At 53.2% G+C, this 16,942-nt stretch overlaps 1 protein-coding gene and 1 long non-coding RNA gene across 15 annotated transcripts in view; one reads left to right on the forward strand and one right to left on the reverse strand.

Annotated features, from left to right (window-relative positions):
• ATP6V0A1 (ATPase H+ transporting V0 subunit a1) overlaps positions 1–16,368 on the forward strand; it is a 57,914-nt gene extending 41,546 nt beyond the window's left edge. For 6 of the 14 annotated variants that reach the window (XM_012186120.4, XM_060395629.1, XM_042255972.1 and 3 more), the window contains 5 exons: positions 3,555–3,662; positions 4,625–4,642; positions 8,777–8,894; positions 9,182–9,353; positions 14,819–16,368. In XM_012186120.4, the coding sequence (XP_012041510.1) occupies positions 3,555–3,662; positions 4,625–4,642; positions 8,777–8,894; positions 9,182–9,353; positions 14,819–14,912 (510 nt within the window). In that variant the 3' untranslated portion in view covers positions 14,913–16,368. The remainder of the gene's footprint in view (positions 1–3,554; positions 3,663–4,624; positions 4,643–8,776; positions 8,895–9,181; positions 9,354–14,818) is intronic. The other 8 variants (XM_060395628.1, XM_060395630.1, XM_060395627.1 and 5 more) reach the window with 2 other exon arrangements.
• LOC132657422 (uncharacterized) lies at positions 4,927–12,548 on the reverse strand. The gene is made up of 2 exons (XR_009595597.1): positions 12,010–12,548; positions 4,927–11,883 (listed from the first exon to the last, which is right to left on the reverse strand). It is a non-coding gene; the product is annotated as an uncharacterized LOC132657422 (long non-coding RNA).
• Positions 16,369–16,942: the final 574 nt, after the last annotated feature.

The raw sequence follows: 16,942 nt of genomic DNA on the forward strand, positions 1-16,942 counted from the left end.
GAGACGATGACAGAAAAAACCTCCACCTCTTAGGAACAGATTCTAGTGTCATCTTGACCACTAAGTTTCCATTCAGTGTGTAAGTACAGTCATGTCTGTGAACGCAGGGCGTTTGTCATACCCTCTCCAAGCCCATCATCTTAATCCAAGAGGGCAGCTCTTGGACTCATCCGTTGTCATGTGTGTATTTTGTGACCCTGTGTTGGATGATTTTTTCCATCATGGATTGAGAATATCCCTGTGATTCTTCCCTCCACTTTCAAGATCTACTTCAAAGTGATGGTTGGACATTTGGTCCACATGAGCTGTGACTTACTCTCTTTCCAGTGGAGGTTTGTACGTGTCTCCTTTTCTGTGAGAGATTCGGAAGCCCTCACATCCTCAGCTGTTCATTGGGACCTCATCCCTGCCATGTGTCTTGTGTACTTTCCACTTGGTGTAATAACAAAGTCATCTTCTGTTTCAGTCTTTCCTTCTTCCAGTGCTAACTCATGATTTAGTTACAGCCTCTGAACCTTAAGCATTTCATTATTTGTCCTCAAAACATCTCTTAACCAAAATCTTAAAATGCACTAATACCAAATTAGCCCAATCTATTCTAGGTAATAATGAATCTGTAATATTTTTGAAATCTCACCGGTAGCAGTTCTTCATGTTCTATTGTATTCTAGTGGCATCATACTCTTTTAAATAAATGAAATATTTAGATGGTGACTGTTTACTTCATTAGGTGTTCCTGATCCTTTTAACTCCAAAAACTAATTATTCTTCTAGAACTAGTCTAAAAAGGCTGATATCTTGAATCAGAAGATATTTAAATGTGGCTGCTTACAATTGTTTTCAAATGGGGACTTACTCTCTTTTATAGAGGGGAAAAAAATACCCTAAAGCACCTACTGTCCATGTATTGGCATTCTTCCCGTGTGCTCTTCTTTCTTCTAGTCTTAGTTTAAAGTGTGCTTCTGCTGCATCAGTCTCGATGCTTTTAAATCTAGCATCCTCTTCTGTGATACTGTCCAAGTTAAAAGTCTCCAGTCGGGAAACCTGCTCCTTCGGAAGGACTCCTTAGCCCACTGGTTCTTTAGCCAAACATCTGTTTCTGGAGAGCAGCCTGACTGCATCAGGATGATCACTCCATTAGGAGGGCCCTGGATTCTTGACCCCAGGAGCTGAGGATATGAACACAGATCTGGTTTTGTTCTGTCCCCTGTCCTCTTGGTTGTCTGTAAGCAGTGTATCATAGTTTTAACTGTTTCTTTTCTTCTTCCTGCTGATGTGTGTGTCTCATCTCCCTTCCTGTAACTCACACTTCCTCTGTTCTGAAGGGACACCTATTCTGTCTGGCTGGGAGGTTTAACCTGGCTGCCCCTCACTTCATCTGCTGGTTGGGGAAAACTTCAGAAACGACTTTATGCTTTAGGTCCTAAAGCCTGCTTCCGCAACCCAGGCACCCAAGGACCCACCCCAGGATGCTCAGGAGTCCTGTCCTGTCACCAGTGTGGTGCAGAAGGTGCTGCAGAGTGTACACTTGTGGTACAAGTTCAGTCCGCCTCTCGGGGTCATCAAGTGTAATAGTTACACAACCTGGAGGTGCCCGAGGCAGTTCCCAGATCTGATTACACATCAGAATCACCTGATGAACTTTGAACTTGTTTCCTAGGTGTTAGAACAGAACAGAGAAGTGGAGGAAGACAGAGAGATTGCCCATAATGCCATGACCCCTCATGGCAGTATGTGTCACCCCCTCTGACACGAAAAACTAAGAGCAATAGGTGCCCTTGGTTAGGGCTGCAAACAGTGCTGACAGTGAAGCTTCCCCCACCTCCTCCTCCAGGCTGTTGTTAGCAAGTGGGGAATTTTGCCTTTCAGTTTTTTTCTGCCAGTATCAGCATCTGTCTGCCATCTATTGATAGAAATACGTATATACGTATGTACAGGTATATATATTTAAAACACATTAGCAATTGGGTTTTAAATTGTAGCACTCTTCTGCCCCTTGACTTATTGTTTCATCACAGTACCCTTAGAGTTGCCCAGCAGTCCATAGGACTGTCTGTTGGATGTGCTAAAGTTATGTCACCATCCCCTTATAGATGGCTCTGGTGGTTGCTCCCAATTCTTTGCTGTTCCAAATAATACAACATCCTTGTCCTTGTATCCTGATAAAACTTCACAGGCATAGGTGTTCCTAGCAGTGCGCTTACTGTCTCAAAGGGTGCATGCATTTTAGGGGGCACGCCTTTTCAGTTTTGGTAGACAATCAAAACGATCATACAGTTTGTCCTCGGGGAAATATTTTTTAAGATACAGATTTTCTAGGCCCCACCCTAGACCTATTAAATTTACCATTTCTAGAGGTGATATTCGAGACTATCTATTTAATGAAATGCAGCTTTCAAGGTGATTCTGATACAACCGGTTCTCTGACGAGCACGTGAGAACCATTACTAGAAGAAAAGAGAAAATCTGCCCAAACCTGGAGGGTCGGTGGTCGTATGCTGTGGTCAGAGATGCACACCAGAGGTGAAACGACGAGTGGGGACCTTGGGGTGGCTGTCCCAAAGCGCTTGCATATTGTTGGTGGTGCTGCTTGGAGGCCATTTTCCAGGAAAGCCGTCTGAACTCTTGCCTTGTTTGGCTCCCTGGGTGGCAGCCACGTGAAGTAGGTCTCAGAGCTCTTTCCTTGGTTCCTTTTCACTCTAGTGGCAGGTTAGCACTAATTGGTATCTGCCACACTTAACCCCAGTTCTGCCTGGTTTTTGTACCCAAAGAATCCCCTTGCCTCAATAAACCCAAACTTTTCCAGATCAGGCTGACTTAGAAATTCTGGTCCTGGGGACCCTGCTCAACACGCCTGTGGAGTGAGAGGCAGCAGGCACCTAGTCAGCATCTGCCCTCATGCCTGTGAAAAAGTTGTGTTAGCACTCAGAGTCCTCCCCTGAAGGACAGGAGCCTAACTCAGTATTCTCTAGCTGCAAGCTAATGTACATTAAGCTTTTTTTCCCCTGTTCTGTGTGACCTAGAGAGTCCTTTGTTCCTGGGCAAGGACCCAGTACATTTGGGGGAGAGGTTGGTGAAACTGTCAGGCTCCTGTTGAAATCTTAGCCGACCAGGTTGCAATCACCATGTCATCTGACTCCCCTCCCTCTTAGAAAGTGTAATCTTTAGTTCCAGAAAAAGTTAGGTCATTGAAGCCTTTACAGATAGAGTCACGCTTGTTAGGAGAGTCTGTTCCTACTAAGTTTGCACGCAAGCAGGATTCTCAGTTGGCATTGGCCGAGGCGAGGTTGGTGTCTCTTGGTGCAGCAGAAACTGCTTGTTGCCTCTGATCAGACTGAGGTGGTACATGTAGTTCAGGCTGGGCCTGGGCAGAGGTGGTTGGGGTGGGAACAGTGGCTTGATTTTACCTAGCTGTTCCATCAGCGGGTTTTGTTTTTGTTGTTAGAATATATGCTTTTCTGAGGTTTGTATGTACTAACCATCGCCCTTCCCCACATCACAGAATGTCACATTAAAGCCCAGGCAAATTCTACTCTTTCTGTTCATCTGTGTAGGGAACTCTCAACTTTGGTGGGATCAGGGTGGGCAACGGACCGACAGAGGAGGATGCTGAGATTATTCAGCATGACCAGCTCTCCACCCATTCAGAGGACGCGGAGGAGGTAAGATCAGTGGTGTGGGCTTCCTCTCCTCCCATCGGGTCAGCTCTAGTCTTGTGTCCCTCAGTGGCCTCACTCCTGTCTGCTCCTTGAAAGATGAAAATACTAACACTGAGCATCCGCCTGCCTTCTGGACCTCTTAGGGCCCCTCAGCTGTTTTCCAGTGGCCCCTGCTCTAAACTCCAGGTTTTGCCTGCTGAGCTTGTAGCATTTTGTTCTGTTGTCCGGCTTCTTGAGTTCCGCGAGGCCTGCAGTAACCCTGTGCGTGAATCAGTTACTGACCACTCTCCTCAGACTGAGGCAGAGCCAGCCCCAGTGCCCCAGCTCTGACAGCAGAAACCCGGCCACTTTTAGTGGCCCCTTCGTCCCTTGCCCCTTCTCAGACTGGTTCCCGTGTGATTTTCAATCACTGGGTTTTTGAAGTCCTGTTCCACTAATGTGCTCTTGTAGCAGACATGTTCCTTGAGCCTTTTAAAGGAGTTACTTGCCTGCTTTTTAAAGGGAGGGTGAAGTCTGAACATGCTAGACTTTTCCTTAAACCACCACCTCCAAGCTCAGTTTTTTTTAAATCAGTCTCCTTGCCTGACCGTTTGTACCACAAAGCCTCTGAGCTGAACTTTGAATCTCATCTATCCACTATATTCTTTTTAAAGCATAAAGAATAGGAATTAGAGACCCAGGGGACTGAACTGTGCAGTATGACTGACCGCGTCTACTGTGTGTATGACCTTTTTTTAAATAGAAATGGCAAGGCTTGGGATGCCTTTTCAAAATAAGTACCAGCACTCCAAGCACTGCTGATTTTGCTTTCCATTTGTGCTGAGGAGGCTTGTCTCTAACATGTTAGAACATTTAACATTCACAGTCCCCCACCCCTACAAGAAGCAATGAGTAGCCTGGTGCTTATGACTCGTGACCTTGTGTGTGGTGTGGCTTCCCACTAAGTGTAAATTTGTGTTTTCAAGCCTACCGAGGACGAAGTGGTAAGAAACCAGCTGGCTTTGGCTTCATGTTAATCTGGGGCTTCTCTTCCCATCCTTGTCATCACTCTGCTGTCCCTGCCGCATCCTGGGGCCCCACGTGACACCCGTGTACCCTGCATCTCACTGGCCATCTCTAACCAGTCTGTGAATCTGTGTTATGAAAAAGCTCATCTCCATTAACTGCATCTCATGTCAGTCACCTCTGTCTCTGTTTCATTGACTTTGCTGATCTAATGCCTTGAGAATGGCTTTACAAGGAGCTGCAAGTAATGTCTGCACTGGCATTCTTGAAGTGACTCCCCTTGGGAGTTAAACCCTGTTGGCCTCTGCCTTCCTCTCTGTGATGCTATGTATAGTCGCTCTGCCCTGGGGGTAACCATTTCCTCCTTGCTCCTCTGAGTGCTTATGGGAAAGCTCACCCTTCCTCCCTGAGATGCCACCCACCTCTTCCTGCTGCCCTCATCGGCTTGATGATGCTTGGAGTGAGAATGCTGGACCTTTGCTGGGGGTCACCTTTACCTCCACGTGACCCAGTTGGAAGACAGACAGCTTTCAAAAGGAGGCTTTGCCTCTAGGATGCATTCCAGAAAAAAAACAGTCCATCTGCATGCAAGGAGTTCATATTATCCCAGCCACACATAGAGAGTAACAGTAGAAAGAAAGTTGGCTAAATGTTCAGGCCACAGCCAAACTAGAAGGCCTTCTAGCTCGGCCCTAATTCGCTTAGCAGTGTACACATTTTGAATTGGGTTTTTAATAGGCATTGCTGCACTGTTTGCATCTTTTCCCCAAATTTCTCTCTGAAATACCCACACCTGTGACCCTTTCCCTTTTCTGGCTTCCTGGTGCTCTCTAAGTGGGCAGTGGGATGGGAATGGGAAAGGCTTTGCTATTCTGTGTGACAGCAGACAGTGCTCAGTCTTCCTGAAGGCTGGAGAGGCTCCTTGGATGGTATCTGGGAGCTTCTGTTCCTCCGGACCACTCCTCTGTGCATGGCCAGGTGGGAGTGTGTCCGTGTCAGAGAGGAGCCCAGCCCTCTCCCAGTAAGGCTGCCTCCAGCACCAGTGCCTCCAGCTCAGTTCTTATATGCGGCCCTGTCCCCGGGGAGTGGACATGCAAACAAGATGGGCTGGAATTCAGCCTTCCCAGTCTCTGGCCTCACCCCCGACTCCCTCAGATTGTTTCCCATAGCATCATAAGTAGTGAGGACATTCGGATAACTGTCTCAGAGATCTAAATACGTCACAGGTAGAGGCAGCAGACCCTCTCTCTGGGGCGCTCTGTCCAGCTGCAAACCAGAGCCCAGCCCCTCAGTTGTCTGGGAAATCTTTGAAGGCTGTAACCATTCAGCAAGGGTCAGTGGGACCTCTCCCTACTGTGTCATCTCACCAGACAACATTCATCCAACCCATTCGTTCATTCACCCTCCATGTGCCAAGCACTCTGTTTAGCGCTGCAGGAACTGAGAGAAGAAAAAAACAAGTCCTTGCCTTCAAGGAACTCCCAGACTGATTGAGGAGAGTCTGGGTGACAGATGCTGTGATCAAGGTGTGCCCTGGCTGCTGTGGGAGCACAGGAAGAGGGCACCTGACAGAACACGGGTGGGGGTGTGGAAGAGGACCCCTAGAAAGGATTCCCCAAGGGCACTATTGCTGAGGTTAGCCTGGCCAAGCCAGAGTCCTCTGTGGAGGGAGGGCCAGAGGGAATGCAGACCCATAGTATGTAGTTACCATAAAGACACATTTTGGGGATAAACAAGTTTTCAACTTGCTGGAGTGCAGTCAGGAGTTGAGGGACTGGTGAGAAGCAAGACTAGAGGTTGGCAGACAGTAGCCCTAGTAGAGTATTAGGCAAGAAGGAGCATCACGGGGCAGTGAAGCTGCAGGTAACCCAGTGTGTACCATTGCTGAGTACCCTAGGGGAGAAGGGTGGAGGGTGTATTGGGTGGGGGAGGGGTGCCGCCTGAGAGGGGTCAGGAAAGACCCTGGAGGCCTGGAGGGAAGTCAGGCATTGGCAGTGGGAGTTGGGAAGGAAGGGAGCAATAGGAGATGGAGGAAGGAAAAGCTGCAGGCCTCGGGCCTTCGTGAATGCAGGCAGTGGGAGTGAGTGAGAAGTCAAGCTCGACTTCCAGGTTCAGATGCCTGGGGCTCCAGTTATGACCCCCAGTTAGAGATGGGATGAGGAGTAGAAGTAGGTCTGGAGGGTCAGAGGAGAGCAGTCAGTGAGTTCAGTTTGGGTGGTGTGGAGTTTGAAGCACCTGCGGTGTGGCAGGAGATGTCGACAGCTGGTTGGAAACCCGCAGCATGGGGGTAGAGGTGCCCATTGGGAGCTGCTCCCGGGGTGGCCACTGAAGGCCCGAGCGGCAGTGCTACAGGAGAGAAAAACCAAGAGGAAGCGAGCGTGTCAAGGAGAGGAGGAGGGCAAGGCAGTGGTGACAGACGCTGCAGAGGCTCAGTCACAGGGTGTCTGTTAGACCTGGCGCCCGGGAGCTAAGGGGAGCGAGCCTGGGAGGCGTGTGGAGCTGAGAGGGTGCAGCAGGTGAGCAACAGGCATGGCGGGGCGGCCAGGAGGCGGGTAGAGGATTAGACAGGGCGTCTGCGGTGGCTCCGAGTCGGTCGTAGCTGACTCACATGGGGCAGTGACTCCCAACTGCTTGGCTAGTTTCTTACTTAATTCTCGCCCCACTTACTATCTCCCCCACCCCATCCCTCAGTATACAGGTATGAAAACTTGCCCAAGGTTACAAAGTAGGAAGTTGGGAGTGAAAGAGAGGAGAAAGCAAGGGTAGCGCCTGGAAGGAAAGCTTCATCTTCCATCTCTCTAAGGGAAACCACAGTCACTGCTTTCACAGAGCTCTTAGTAAAGCCTTGCACTCCGTGGAGATGGGGACCCTGTCCTTCCTTGGAGCGTGGACTGTGGGGCGACAGCCAGCAGGGGTGGCAAAAAGCTCTTAACAACATTGTCACGATTGGAGTAACTATGGTTACCCTAGTTTTCAGGGTAACTAGAAGACTTTGCAAGAGCCTATTTCAGAAGAAAAGCCCAGAAATACTCTCGGTATAGATAAGGGTGAGGGAAAATGAGGCGATTGCCAGAGATGGCGAATTGGAGCTGGCCCCCCTCACCACTGGCCATACTCGTGAGGCCTGGGCTGTTAGCGCTTCACCAGCCAGCCCAGCCCCCCTCTTCTGCCCTCATGCCGTTTCTAAAGGTAGTTCTTTCTGGTGTCTTTTGGGGGTCATGTGAATCTGGAAAGAAACTGGTGAAAAACAGACTCTGACCTGTGGGCAAGGCAGGCTTGGAAGGCGGATTTGGGCAGCGGCCCTCTGCTCACTGGGTCTTGTCTGGGCCCTGTCGGGAGGGGCTGCCTGCCTCCTGGCCTTCAGTGGCTGTGGCACCACATGGGAGAGTGAGGCTCGGAAGCACACCTAGGGCTGGACCCTGAGCAGGCCTAACAGGAAGCTCCCCACAGCCCCTCCTGCTTATGCTGGAAATAATCTTTGATGTTGAAAGGAAAACTGGAAGAAAGGGAGCGTGAGGAAAACCTTCATCACCTGCCCGAGTAGGAATTTGTAAAACTTTGCCAAAATGTCCCTGTATGATCTTTTCAGAAGTCTCTAAAGTAGAAGGGAGTGACCCTGCTGCCCACGTGTTGGGAAGATAAGGGGCTGCGGAGGTTTAGTCTCCTCCAGGCAGTTTGCAGCCTGGTGGCCTGTCACCTGACATGCATCCCAGGGAAGAGCCCTTCCTGCCCTCCTGGCTCTTTGAGAGCAGGGTGCTTTGCTCTCAGGCTCCATGAGGTGGAAGTCAAGCCAGAACGGAGCTGCCAGACAGCTCTTACCCCAACGTGCACCCCACTCTGGAGCTGACAGCCTAGTGGGGAGAAAAAGCAGATGCGTTGAGAAGAGTCTCATTAAGATGTAGTTCATTACAGTGTAGTGTTTTGAGGGACAGGGCGGGGCCCGGCTAGGGGCCCAGCCAGGCAGGATTTCTAGGGGTGGCCCCACCGAAGTGTCCCCACCAGGAATTCAGCACCAGGGGCTTTGGGCCCAGGTAACCATTCATGCCTGCGCTCAGACCCCTGCACGCTCCCCTCCCCGCCTCATTTCTGCGTCTGGTTTCCTCCCCTGACAGTTTGATTTTGGGGACACCATGGTGCACCAGGCCATCCACACCATCGAGTACTGCCTGGGCTGCATCTCCAACACCGCCTCCTACCTGCGGCTCTGGGCCCTCAGCCTCGCTCATGCACGTGAGTGTATTTCTCTCAGGTCGGAAGCCACGTCTGTTCCTCTTGCTTGGACACTCCCTACAGTGGGGGCTCATAGAGATTACCTTAGGGCTCTGGAATTATGGACTCCCGAATCACAGGAGAGTGACATCCCACCGGGAGGATCCATGCTTTTGCCAGGTTAGCTGTTGAGGTCGCAGGAAGCCAGGGAGCAGGACATACTGCGGTGGGGAGATAGAGAGTGAGGTGCATAGCCTGCAGCACCCCCGGCCCGACTGAACCGATGTCCTGTCTCTCCCCATCCCCAGAGTTGTCCGAGGTGCTTTGGACCATGGTGATCCACATCGGCCTGAAGGTGAAGAGCCTGGCTGGGGGCTTGGCGCTGTTCTTCATCTTCGCCGCCTTCGCCACCCTGACCGTGGCCATCCTCCTGATCATGGAGGGCCTCTCAGCCTTTCTCCATGCGCTGCGGTTACACTGGTGAGGGGCAGCGTGGGCTGGGGCGGGAATGTGTCCTTAGCTGCACAGAGGGCGGTTTTACGCTGGTCCAAATTCTGAAGACGCTAGGAAGTGTCTGCCTGCACACGGCCGTGCCCAAGGACGTGCGTGGCGGTGAGCCCCAGGGGTGTCCTCTGATCAGCACAGCCCCTTTCCCGGCCTCCAGGGAGGGCCTGTCGCGTGCTGTCAGGTCGCGCTCCTGTGTTCAGCCTTCTCCTTCAGCGTCCTGATTATGGCTTCAGAGATCTTCCGGGGTCTTTGTTTGTTTGGGGTGTTTTGCACTGGCATTTAACTCTTTCCTGTCTTCGGAGCAATGAAAGCAGCTGTGGAGTAGATTCTAAGTCCAGGGAGGCTCTGGAGCACACTCTGCCCTTGTCTTGCCCCTTATCCGTCATGGCGCCAGTATCTTTAGGTAGGACCCCGGCAGCTCTGTGTGAGTAGGAGGATTCTTGTTCCAGAGCATGTTGCTTGGTACACTGAAGCCATCTCATCAGAAGGGCAGGTTTTGGATTTGTTTGTTTTCTTTCTTGAATGTTGTCTGTGGCTGTTAATGGCTGTGGATGGAAGTGGCTCAGTCCTGCAGAGTGGAGAGCTGGGGTCTGGTCTGGACTGTGACTCTACAACTTCAGAGTAAGGTTGGCAGATTTAACAAATAAAATTACAGAGCCCTCAGTTAAATTTGGATTTCAGATAAACACTGAGCTTTTTTTTTTTTTAGTATTTCCCAGATGTCCATGGGACATGTTTACATTGAAAACTGGCCGTACCGTACTTTATCTGGCTACCTGACCTCAAACCCTGCCTCCTTGAATCTCCATTTCTGCCTTTATGTCCTGATTCTCCCTCTCTTTTGGGGTCCATCGGCTCTGGAAGCTTTAGACCTGAAGTGTGCACACATGGTTGTGCCAGTTTAGGGGCTCACAGACTCACTGCCCCTCCCTTTGGGCTCCCGAGACGAGATGATCTGTAGTGTTCATGATCTCAGGGTCAGGAGAGAGGGCTGAGACTCTTTCCGTTGCTTCTCAAAACCTGAAGAAAACTAAAATCTGAACTTGAGAAACCTCTTCCCCACTCCCCTTATCTTTGTTTTTTTCTCCCCTGACTTGTTTTCAGCTGAGCCTGCTCAAAGATTCCGCTGTTTGTTGTTCTAAATTACAGAGGGAAAAGTGAGGCGTGGGAGGGGGGGCCGTGGCCGGGTCTGACTCTTCCCTCAAAAGCTCCTTTAGGAGAATCGGCGTCAGGACACCGTGCTTTCTCCTCCCCCACGTTCCCTCCCTGCCCAGCTGTTGTTTACTGGGAGCCAGGAGTCTAGCCCGGCCGAGTGGCCCGACTGCTGGCGCACTACCCGCTCTCAGCTTATCAGCGCGCGCTCGCCCCAGCACACTTCCTCACCACCCGGTGCTGCCAGCCTGTGGTGACTCACTTGGTCTCTGAGCGCTGGGCTCCAGGGAACAGTGACCAACCTACCTGGACTCCAGCCCGAGTGGGGAGCCCATTACCTACCCCCAGGTCAGTGGGGCGCAGTCAAGGAGCTGGGGCAGACCTGTCAGAGCAGTGAGCCAGGCCCACATGGAGCAGGGAGGGGCCGCCTGGGCCCGATGTCCAGGGTGAACTGTGGTGACTGGAGGTCATGCTTTGCTGCCAGAAGGATTCTTCTTCCTCAGACTCACCTGTGGGCTTTGAGTGAAAGTCCTCATGAACGAGCCTGAGGAAGTAACGGGTGGCGAGTGAGCAGGCTTCAGAATCGGGCGACCCGAATTTAAATTCCAGCTCTGCTGGCACTGGCTGGGGGCGCCCCTGAGGACAGCACTGGCCTCTCTGAACCTCACTTTCTCTCCTGTAAAAGGAGAAGATAATGTCCATGTGACAAGGTTGCTGCAGTGAAGTAGGAAATACTGCACAGACCAAGTGACTGTCCTGGTGCCCTGGTGCGTCAAACCTGAGAGCAAATGCAGATGGGGCTGCCCTGCCGAGAGGGCTGGGGCCCCTATAGGCGCTCTGCTTCAGTCTGCTAGAAGAGAGCCCCCAAGGGGAGGTGCATGAGACCACTCGAATGCCTCCCAGACGTAGTTTGCAAGGAATAAGCTCATCAAATACTTTATCATACTTGCAGGGTGGTGATTGTTTGGAAGGGGAAATTTTGGATAGGAGAGAAATAAAACAGCAGTGCAGATTCCTTTGTGCACCTTTGAGAATCGCATCCCTGAAGGCCTTTGTTTTCCCCTGCCACTAGAAAGGAGTGAGTGAAGCTGGTGCTCGTGCACCCTCTCCTGGCTGAGTGTGGACGTGCCCCAAGGATCTCAGTCCAGCAGGACTGCAGGCATTCTGAGTTATGACCATCCTGTGAGGGGTGGGAACAGCTGGGCCCGCTGAAAATGGCTGCAGGGACATTGCTGCGATGTTTTCCTGGCTTCCAGCCTGGGCATCTTCATACCTGTCACTTTACCTCCGGTCTTCAGCTGGGCTTTCTTGATTCTGCTGCAAGGACTGCCCCATTACCAGTTCTGGGTCTCTTCGGTGGGAACAAGAAGAAAAACATCTGACTTGGTAACAAGGATAAACATTGAGACTGAGGGTCATGTAGGGACATGAGGAGGTGAAGGACAAGTGAAAACAGCAGGTGAATTCATGCACCTACCTGCTAATTCTGTCTCCTCCTGAGTTGTGTCTGTCTGTCTTTTCCCCCACCGACTGTGTGCAGCGTGGCCTTCTTGCCCACCATAATGAAAGGTCTTTTCTTCCTCAGAAAAGGCAAAGGCAGGGGTGCGATTTGTGGTTTGAACTGTGGACACCGGATTGATGTTAATAGAAAACTTGTTGCCCAATGACCTACCTTCACAGAAACCTCATCCCTTCCTGCCTAGCAGGTTCCATGTGCACACTCACAGACGAGGGGCTAAAGGGGCAGATTTGGGAGCCACTTTGTAAGGAATACAGTGGCACCACAGCCAGACACACCGCGGGTGGCTGAGGGAGTGGCTGCTCAGGAGAATGAACACCCCTGAAATGTAGCCCCCTGGGCTGACCTCATGGCCCCGCATGGGGGTCATTGGCTGGCGGTGTGCTGCAGGCCCAGCACTGCTCAGATCAGGACAGGACCGTCTTTCTAAAACCGCCTCCCTCTGGCCACACCCCAGCAGGGAAGGGAAGAGGCCCAGGCTTCTTCCCTTTGCTCACTCAAGAAAACAAGATTTCTGTCACGTAGCAGGGGTGCTCTCTCCGGGGACTCCCAGTCAGCCCTTCCGGGCCACTAGGTGGCCTTTGCCAGGTGTGGGAGCTGGCAGAGTGACAGAACCCCGCCCGACTGCCCGAGGCTCTCCTCGCAGCTGCTGAGTTGGAAATGCATTTTAGTGACCTGGGGCGTGGTAAGACCCTGGAGGCGCCCCAAGCAGAGCCCCCCTACCCCCGCCCCCAAGGAGGAAGGACTTACAGGGCAGCCAGCAAGGTCCCGCCGCGCCCCGGCACAGAGCACTTCATGTCTGTACTTTGTCAGGAAGCACACAGTTCCTGGCTGCGGCCAGGGGTGTGGGGGAGAGACCGGCAAGGAAACTGCTTTCCAGCTTTGTACTGGGAGGTTGGGGCAAGCACAACCAAGAAGTGGAGCCACACTGGCCTTGAAATACCCACAGTGTCCCCGGTGGGCACCACCCTAAGTCCTTAAGTGGCAGCTAGTGGGCTAAGGGGCATCAGGTGGTGTGTCAGGGACCGCCCATCCGCTCACACAGAAGAATGTGTGTGCCCCCCTCCCAGGCCTGGGTCCCCTGATACACATGAAGCAGGCAGGATGATGGCAAGAGGCCTCTGCCTCTGACCCCTTGGGCCTGTGAACACATCTGCAGCTTCTCTCTTCAGCCAGTTTGATCAGAACTGTTTGTGTGATGAGTCAGCCAGAGGTCAGGCATATCACAGACCCCAAGATGGCTTGCCCACGGTCTGGCTGTACATGGTTGAATGACACGAAATGTTGCCTGTGCACACACAGCCTACCCAGCAAGGAGGATTCAGTCCTCAGAGCCGGGAGAAGCCGAAACCTACCCCCACCCCCACCCCCACCGCATTCCTCAGGGGAGCTATCTGGAGCTGGACCTTCGTCATGGGGGTGTTGGGACATGGGGCTGAGTCCTGCAACTGAGTCAGTTTGAAGCACCCCCTCCTGGATCCCGTGCTCTCTGAGGGGGCGTGGCCGAGGCACTGACCGGACTCCTCCAGGGGTCAGGAGGCTCTGGGGACCTTGGCGCAGCCCCTGGAATGTGGGATCAGCCCCTGGAATGCGGGATCCAGGGAGAAGGGCTGCCTCTTGTGCTCACACAGAAAACCCTGTTCCCCCTCCTCTCCCCAGGGGATGGAGCTGGCGCCTCTGCAGTTGGTGACCTCAGCCAGTTCCCCAGGTCTGAGGGGCCTCTGGGGACCTCTCGCGTCCACCGCAGACAGTCCCCTTCCCACCTCCTTTTCACTGATTTTCTGCTTTGTCTTGGAGGGAGAATGCCCTGGCGGAAGGCTGAATGAGAGGCAGGAAGGTGGAGAGTGTCTTGGTGCTCACTGCCCACAGTCTGCCTCAGCCTCGCGTGGCCTGCTGCTGCAGAGATCCAGGCCACCAGGGTCACACAGCATTGAGTGGAAACTATTCCTCAGGGCAGCTCTCCTTGGCTTTTTTATCCTCTGAATCATGCATTTTTCTGCCCATATTTGGTGGTGATTTGGTCGCTGGGCAGGCGTCCAGGGTGAGCTTGCAGCCAGGCCCTGCTTCCAGGCGTGGACGCCTTCCTGCCCCCTCAGAGCTCGAAGGGCCCAGGGAGACCATCAGGGATGGATGCTGAGCTGCCGGGGAAGGGAGCTAAAGCTGTTTTTCCTTTCAGTCCCCAAGAGAAGAATTCTTTCTCAGATGTTTTCGTAGTTGAAGAATATTTTTGCCATTGCTTTGAGAAGACTTCCCCTCCTAACTTCCCCCTTTCCTGGGAATTTCCTCCCCTAAATCGAAAGCCTCCACTGTTCACTCGCAACCCTTGCTTCTCCTTCCTCCCCTGAGAAGAGATACAAACAAGAGAACAGTGGTCCCTGCCAAGGTTCCTCACACGAGCTCACACCACTCCACGTGGGACGCTTCCATTGGAGGTCCACACCAGGCCCTGCCAGGAGGGGGTGCTGGGGGACTCTTCACCATCACTGTTAGAGGCTCAGGCCAGCTGAAGGGTTTTTGCACCCAGCTTTCTGCAGAGTTTGGCATACACACATTTTCCGCTGAGCAGGACAGAGTAGGAACTGAGACCAAATCAATGCATTGGTGCGGTGCGCCCTTGCTGAGGGCAGGCCCTGGGCATCACGGGCTGGAAGCAGGCTAAAGTCGGCTTCATGGGCAGCAAGGGGCTTGAGGAACTTGGGGTCGGGGCATCTTTCTTTAGAGTCCCAAAGTTTTTGTGGAATGACACTCTCTTCTTCCCATTCTCCAGGGTGGAGTTCCAGAACAAGTTCTACAGCGGGACTGGCTTCAAGTTCCTGCCTTTCTCCTTTGAGCACATCCGGGAAGGGAAGTTTGATGACTGAGCCCCCAAGGGGCTGTGTGCCCGGCTGCCCTCTGCTCCCTGCCACAGTGGTTAGCTGTGCTCCGCTTGCCTGCTGGTTGTGATCCCTGGGTATCAGGGCACCTGTGTCATCCCCATCCCCTCCCCCCAACCACCTGTGAGGCATTTAGCTCGATCCAGGTCCCCCAGCTCCCCCAGTCCCCTGCCACCCGCAGCTTGGTGTGTGGTAGTGTAGTGGTATTTTAGAGAAGCCGCGCCCTGACGGTCACTCACACCCGCTCACCCTGGGCACCCACCCTGCCCTCCCAGCCTCTGTCTCACTCTTTCTTTGCCCCCTGGTGGTGAACCCGTTTGTGCATTTACACGAGAGCCAAGAGCACTTAGAGGGGGGCCGTCCGCTGTCCACACCCAAACTTTGAGCCCCTGCTCCTGCCATTCTCTCTCCTGGCTGGGGGTGGGGTGCTCTTTAACACTCCCCACTCTTAGATTAGCAGCGAGGCATCCAAGGAGGTGGTGTTTTTGTCCTCCACCCACTCGCTCTGATCTTCAGTGCTTGCTCATCAGGAGTTCGGCTCAACCCAGCTGCGCCAGCAAGCACGGCTTCTCCCTGGCACCCCGGAGTGTCCGTAGATACCCCACACCACCTTCCTAAGCACACCCTAAGCTCACACCTTCCCCCCCTCCCTCCCAGATTCCCCTTTTGGTACCCAGCATAACCTGCACAGCTGGGAGGGCCCAAGACAGAGGTCCTGGCTGGCTTCCTTGGTTGGCTGAGTCTCAGGCCACGCTTGGACCGTGCCACAAGCACACCCTCTGCACAGAGGTTCCAGACTGATGCCCTTTCCTGGTGCAGATGGGAGAGCTTGCCCACCCCCAATTATGAGTCTCAGAATTGTAGTCATCAAGGCGTTTCTGCCTGCTCTGCCCACCAGTGCCCCTCCCTACCTCCGTGACAACCCCACGTCCAGTGAGTCCTGGGTGGGAAGGTCGATGGCATTTACCATTTGCTGGTTGGAGGCAGCTGGCAGGGCTGCCAGGGTGTGTGGCTGTATGAGCATGGCCCTGAGCACTACCTCCCCGTCACCCCCACAGCAGGAGATGGATCTTGGGGCCTTTTAATCATGTATTGGCACGCAGCCCTGGCTGCTTCAGCTAAATTGATCAGCAGACCTTCAGTGATCGAGAGGACCCCCTAAATTGGTCAGCCCCCCCACACACATACACACTTGTCTAAGGGAGCTGCTTGGAGCTGCTCAGTGACTCCCCAGGCTATCTGCACCACCCCAACTTGACCCCGTGCCAGCCAGTGTGACCTGACCCAGCCCATGTGCAGAGCCCCTCCTGTCTGGCCCCTGTGGTTTACATGATGACCTTTGCTCTGTGGACAGAGGGGTTGGAAGCAGAGTTCTTGATCAGGAATCCTGCCAAGGTCCTTCTGTTCAGACATTCCTGTGCTGAATAAAGTGTGTTTGACTCTATCAGGGAGGCTGCCCGTCTGCGTGCCCACAGCTCCCGTGTCACTCAACCCTCTTGAGTCCATCTAGTATCTTACCCCCTCCACTTCCCTTCGCCAGCATTGCTGCCTTTTTCTGTGATCCAAGGCCACAGCTGCGGTGGCCCTGGCCAGGCAGTTTGTGAAATTCTCACCTTATCTCGTTTCCCAGGGGCCTTCCCACTCCCCGATCCCACCCTCCCTGAGCCAAGGCAGCTTTGCAGACACCACCCATGTTGGGGAGGGGGCTTGGGGTCCCATCACCACCCCCTTTTCTGCGCCGCACACCCAGACAGCCCGGGGAGGGCCGGAGCAGGGCCCTGGGTGTCTGCCCACCCTCCTCTCCCTCTGCTACGAGCATGCTCTCCAGGGCTCAGCTGCCTGGCTATTTTTAGCCCTGATTGCCTTTGGCCTTGGTGTAGGTGGAACTCTGCTGGGGTGGGGGGGTGGGGGTTGGTTCCTCAGGGCAGCTGGAGAATTCGAGGTGCTGAGGCAGGCAGCCCAAGGGCCAACAGGCTGTCCCAGCTGGTGGGGTGGGCAGGGCGGGTGCCTTCTCCCTC

Source organism: Ovis aries, chromosome 11 (genome assembly GCF_016772045.2).
Source record: "Ovis aries strain OAR_USU_Benz2616 breed Rambouillet chromosome 11, ARS-UI_Ramb_v3.0, whole genome shotgun sequence".
NCBI classification, from domain to species: Eukaryota; Metazoa; Chordata; class Mammalia; order Artiodactyla; family Bovidae; genus Ovis; species Ovis aries.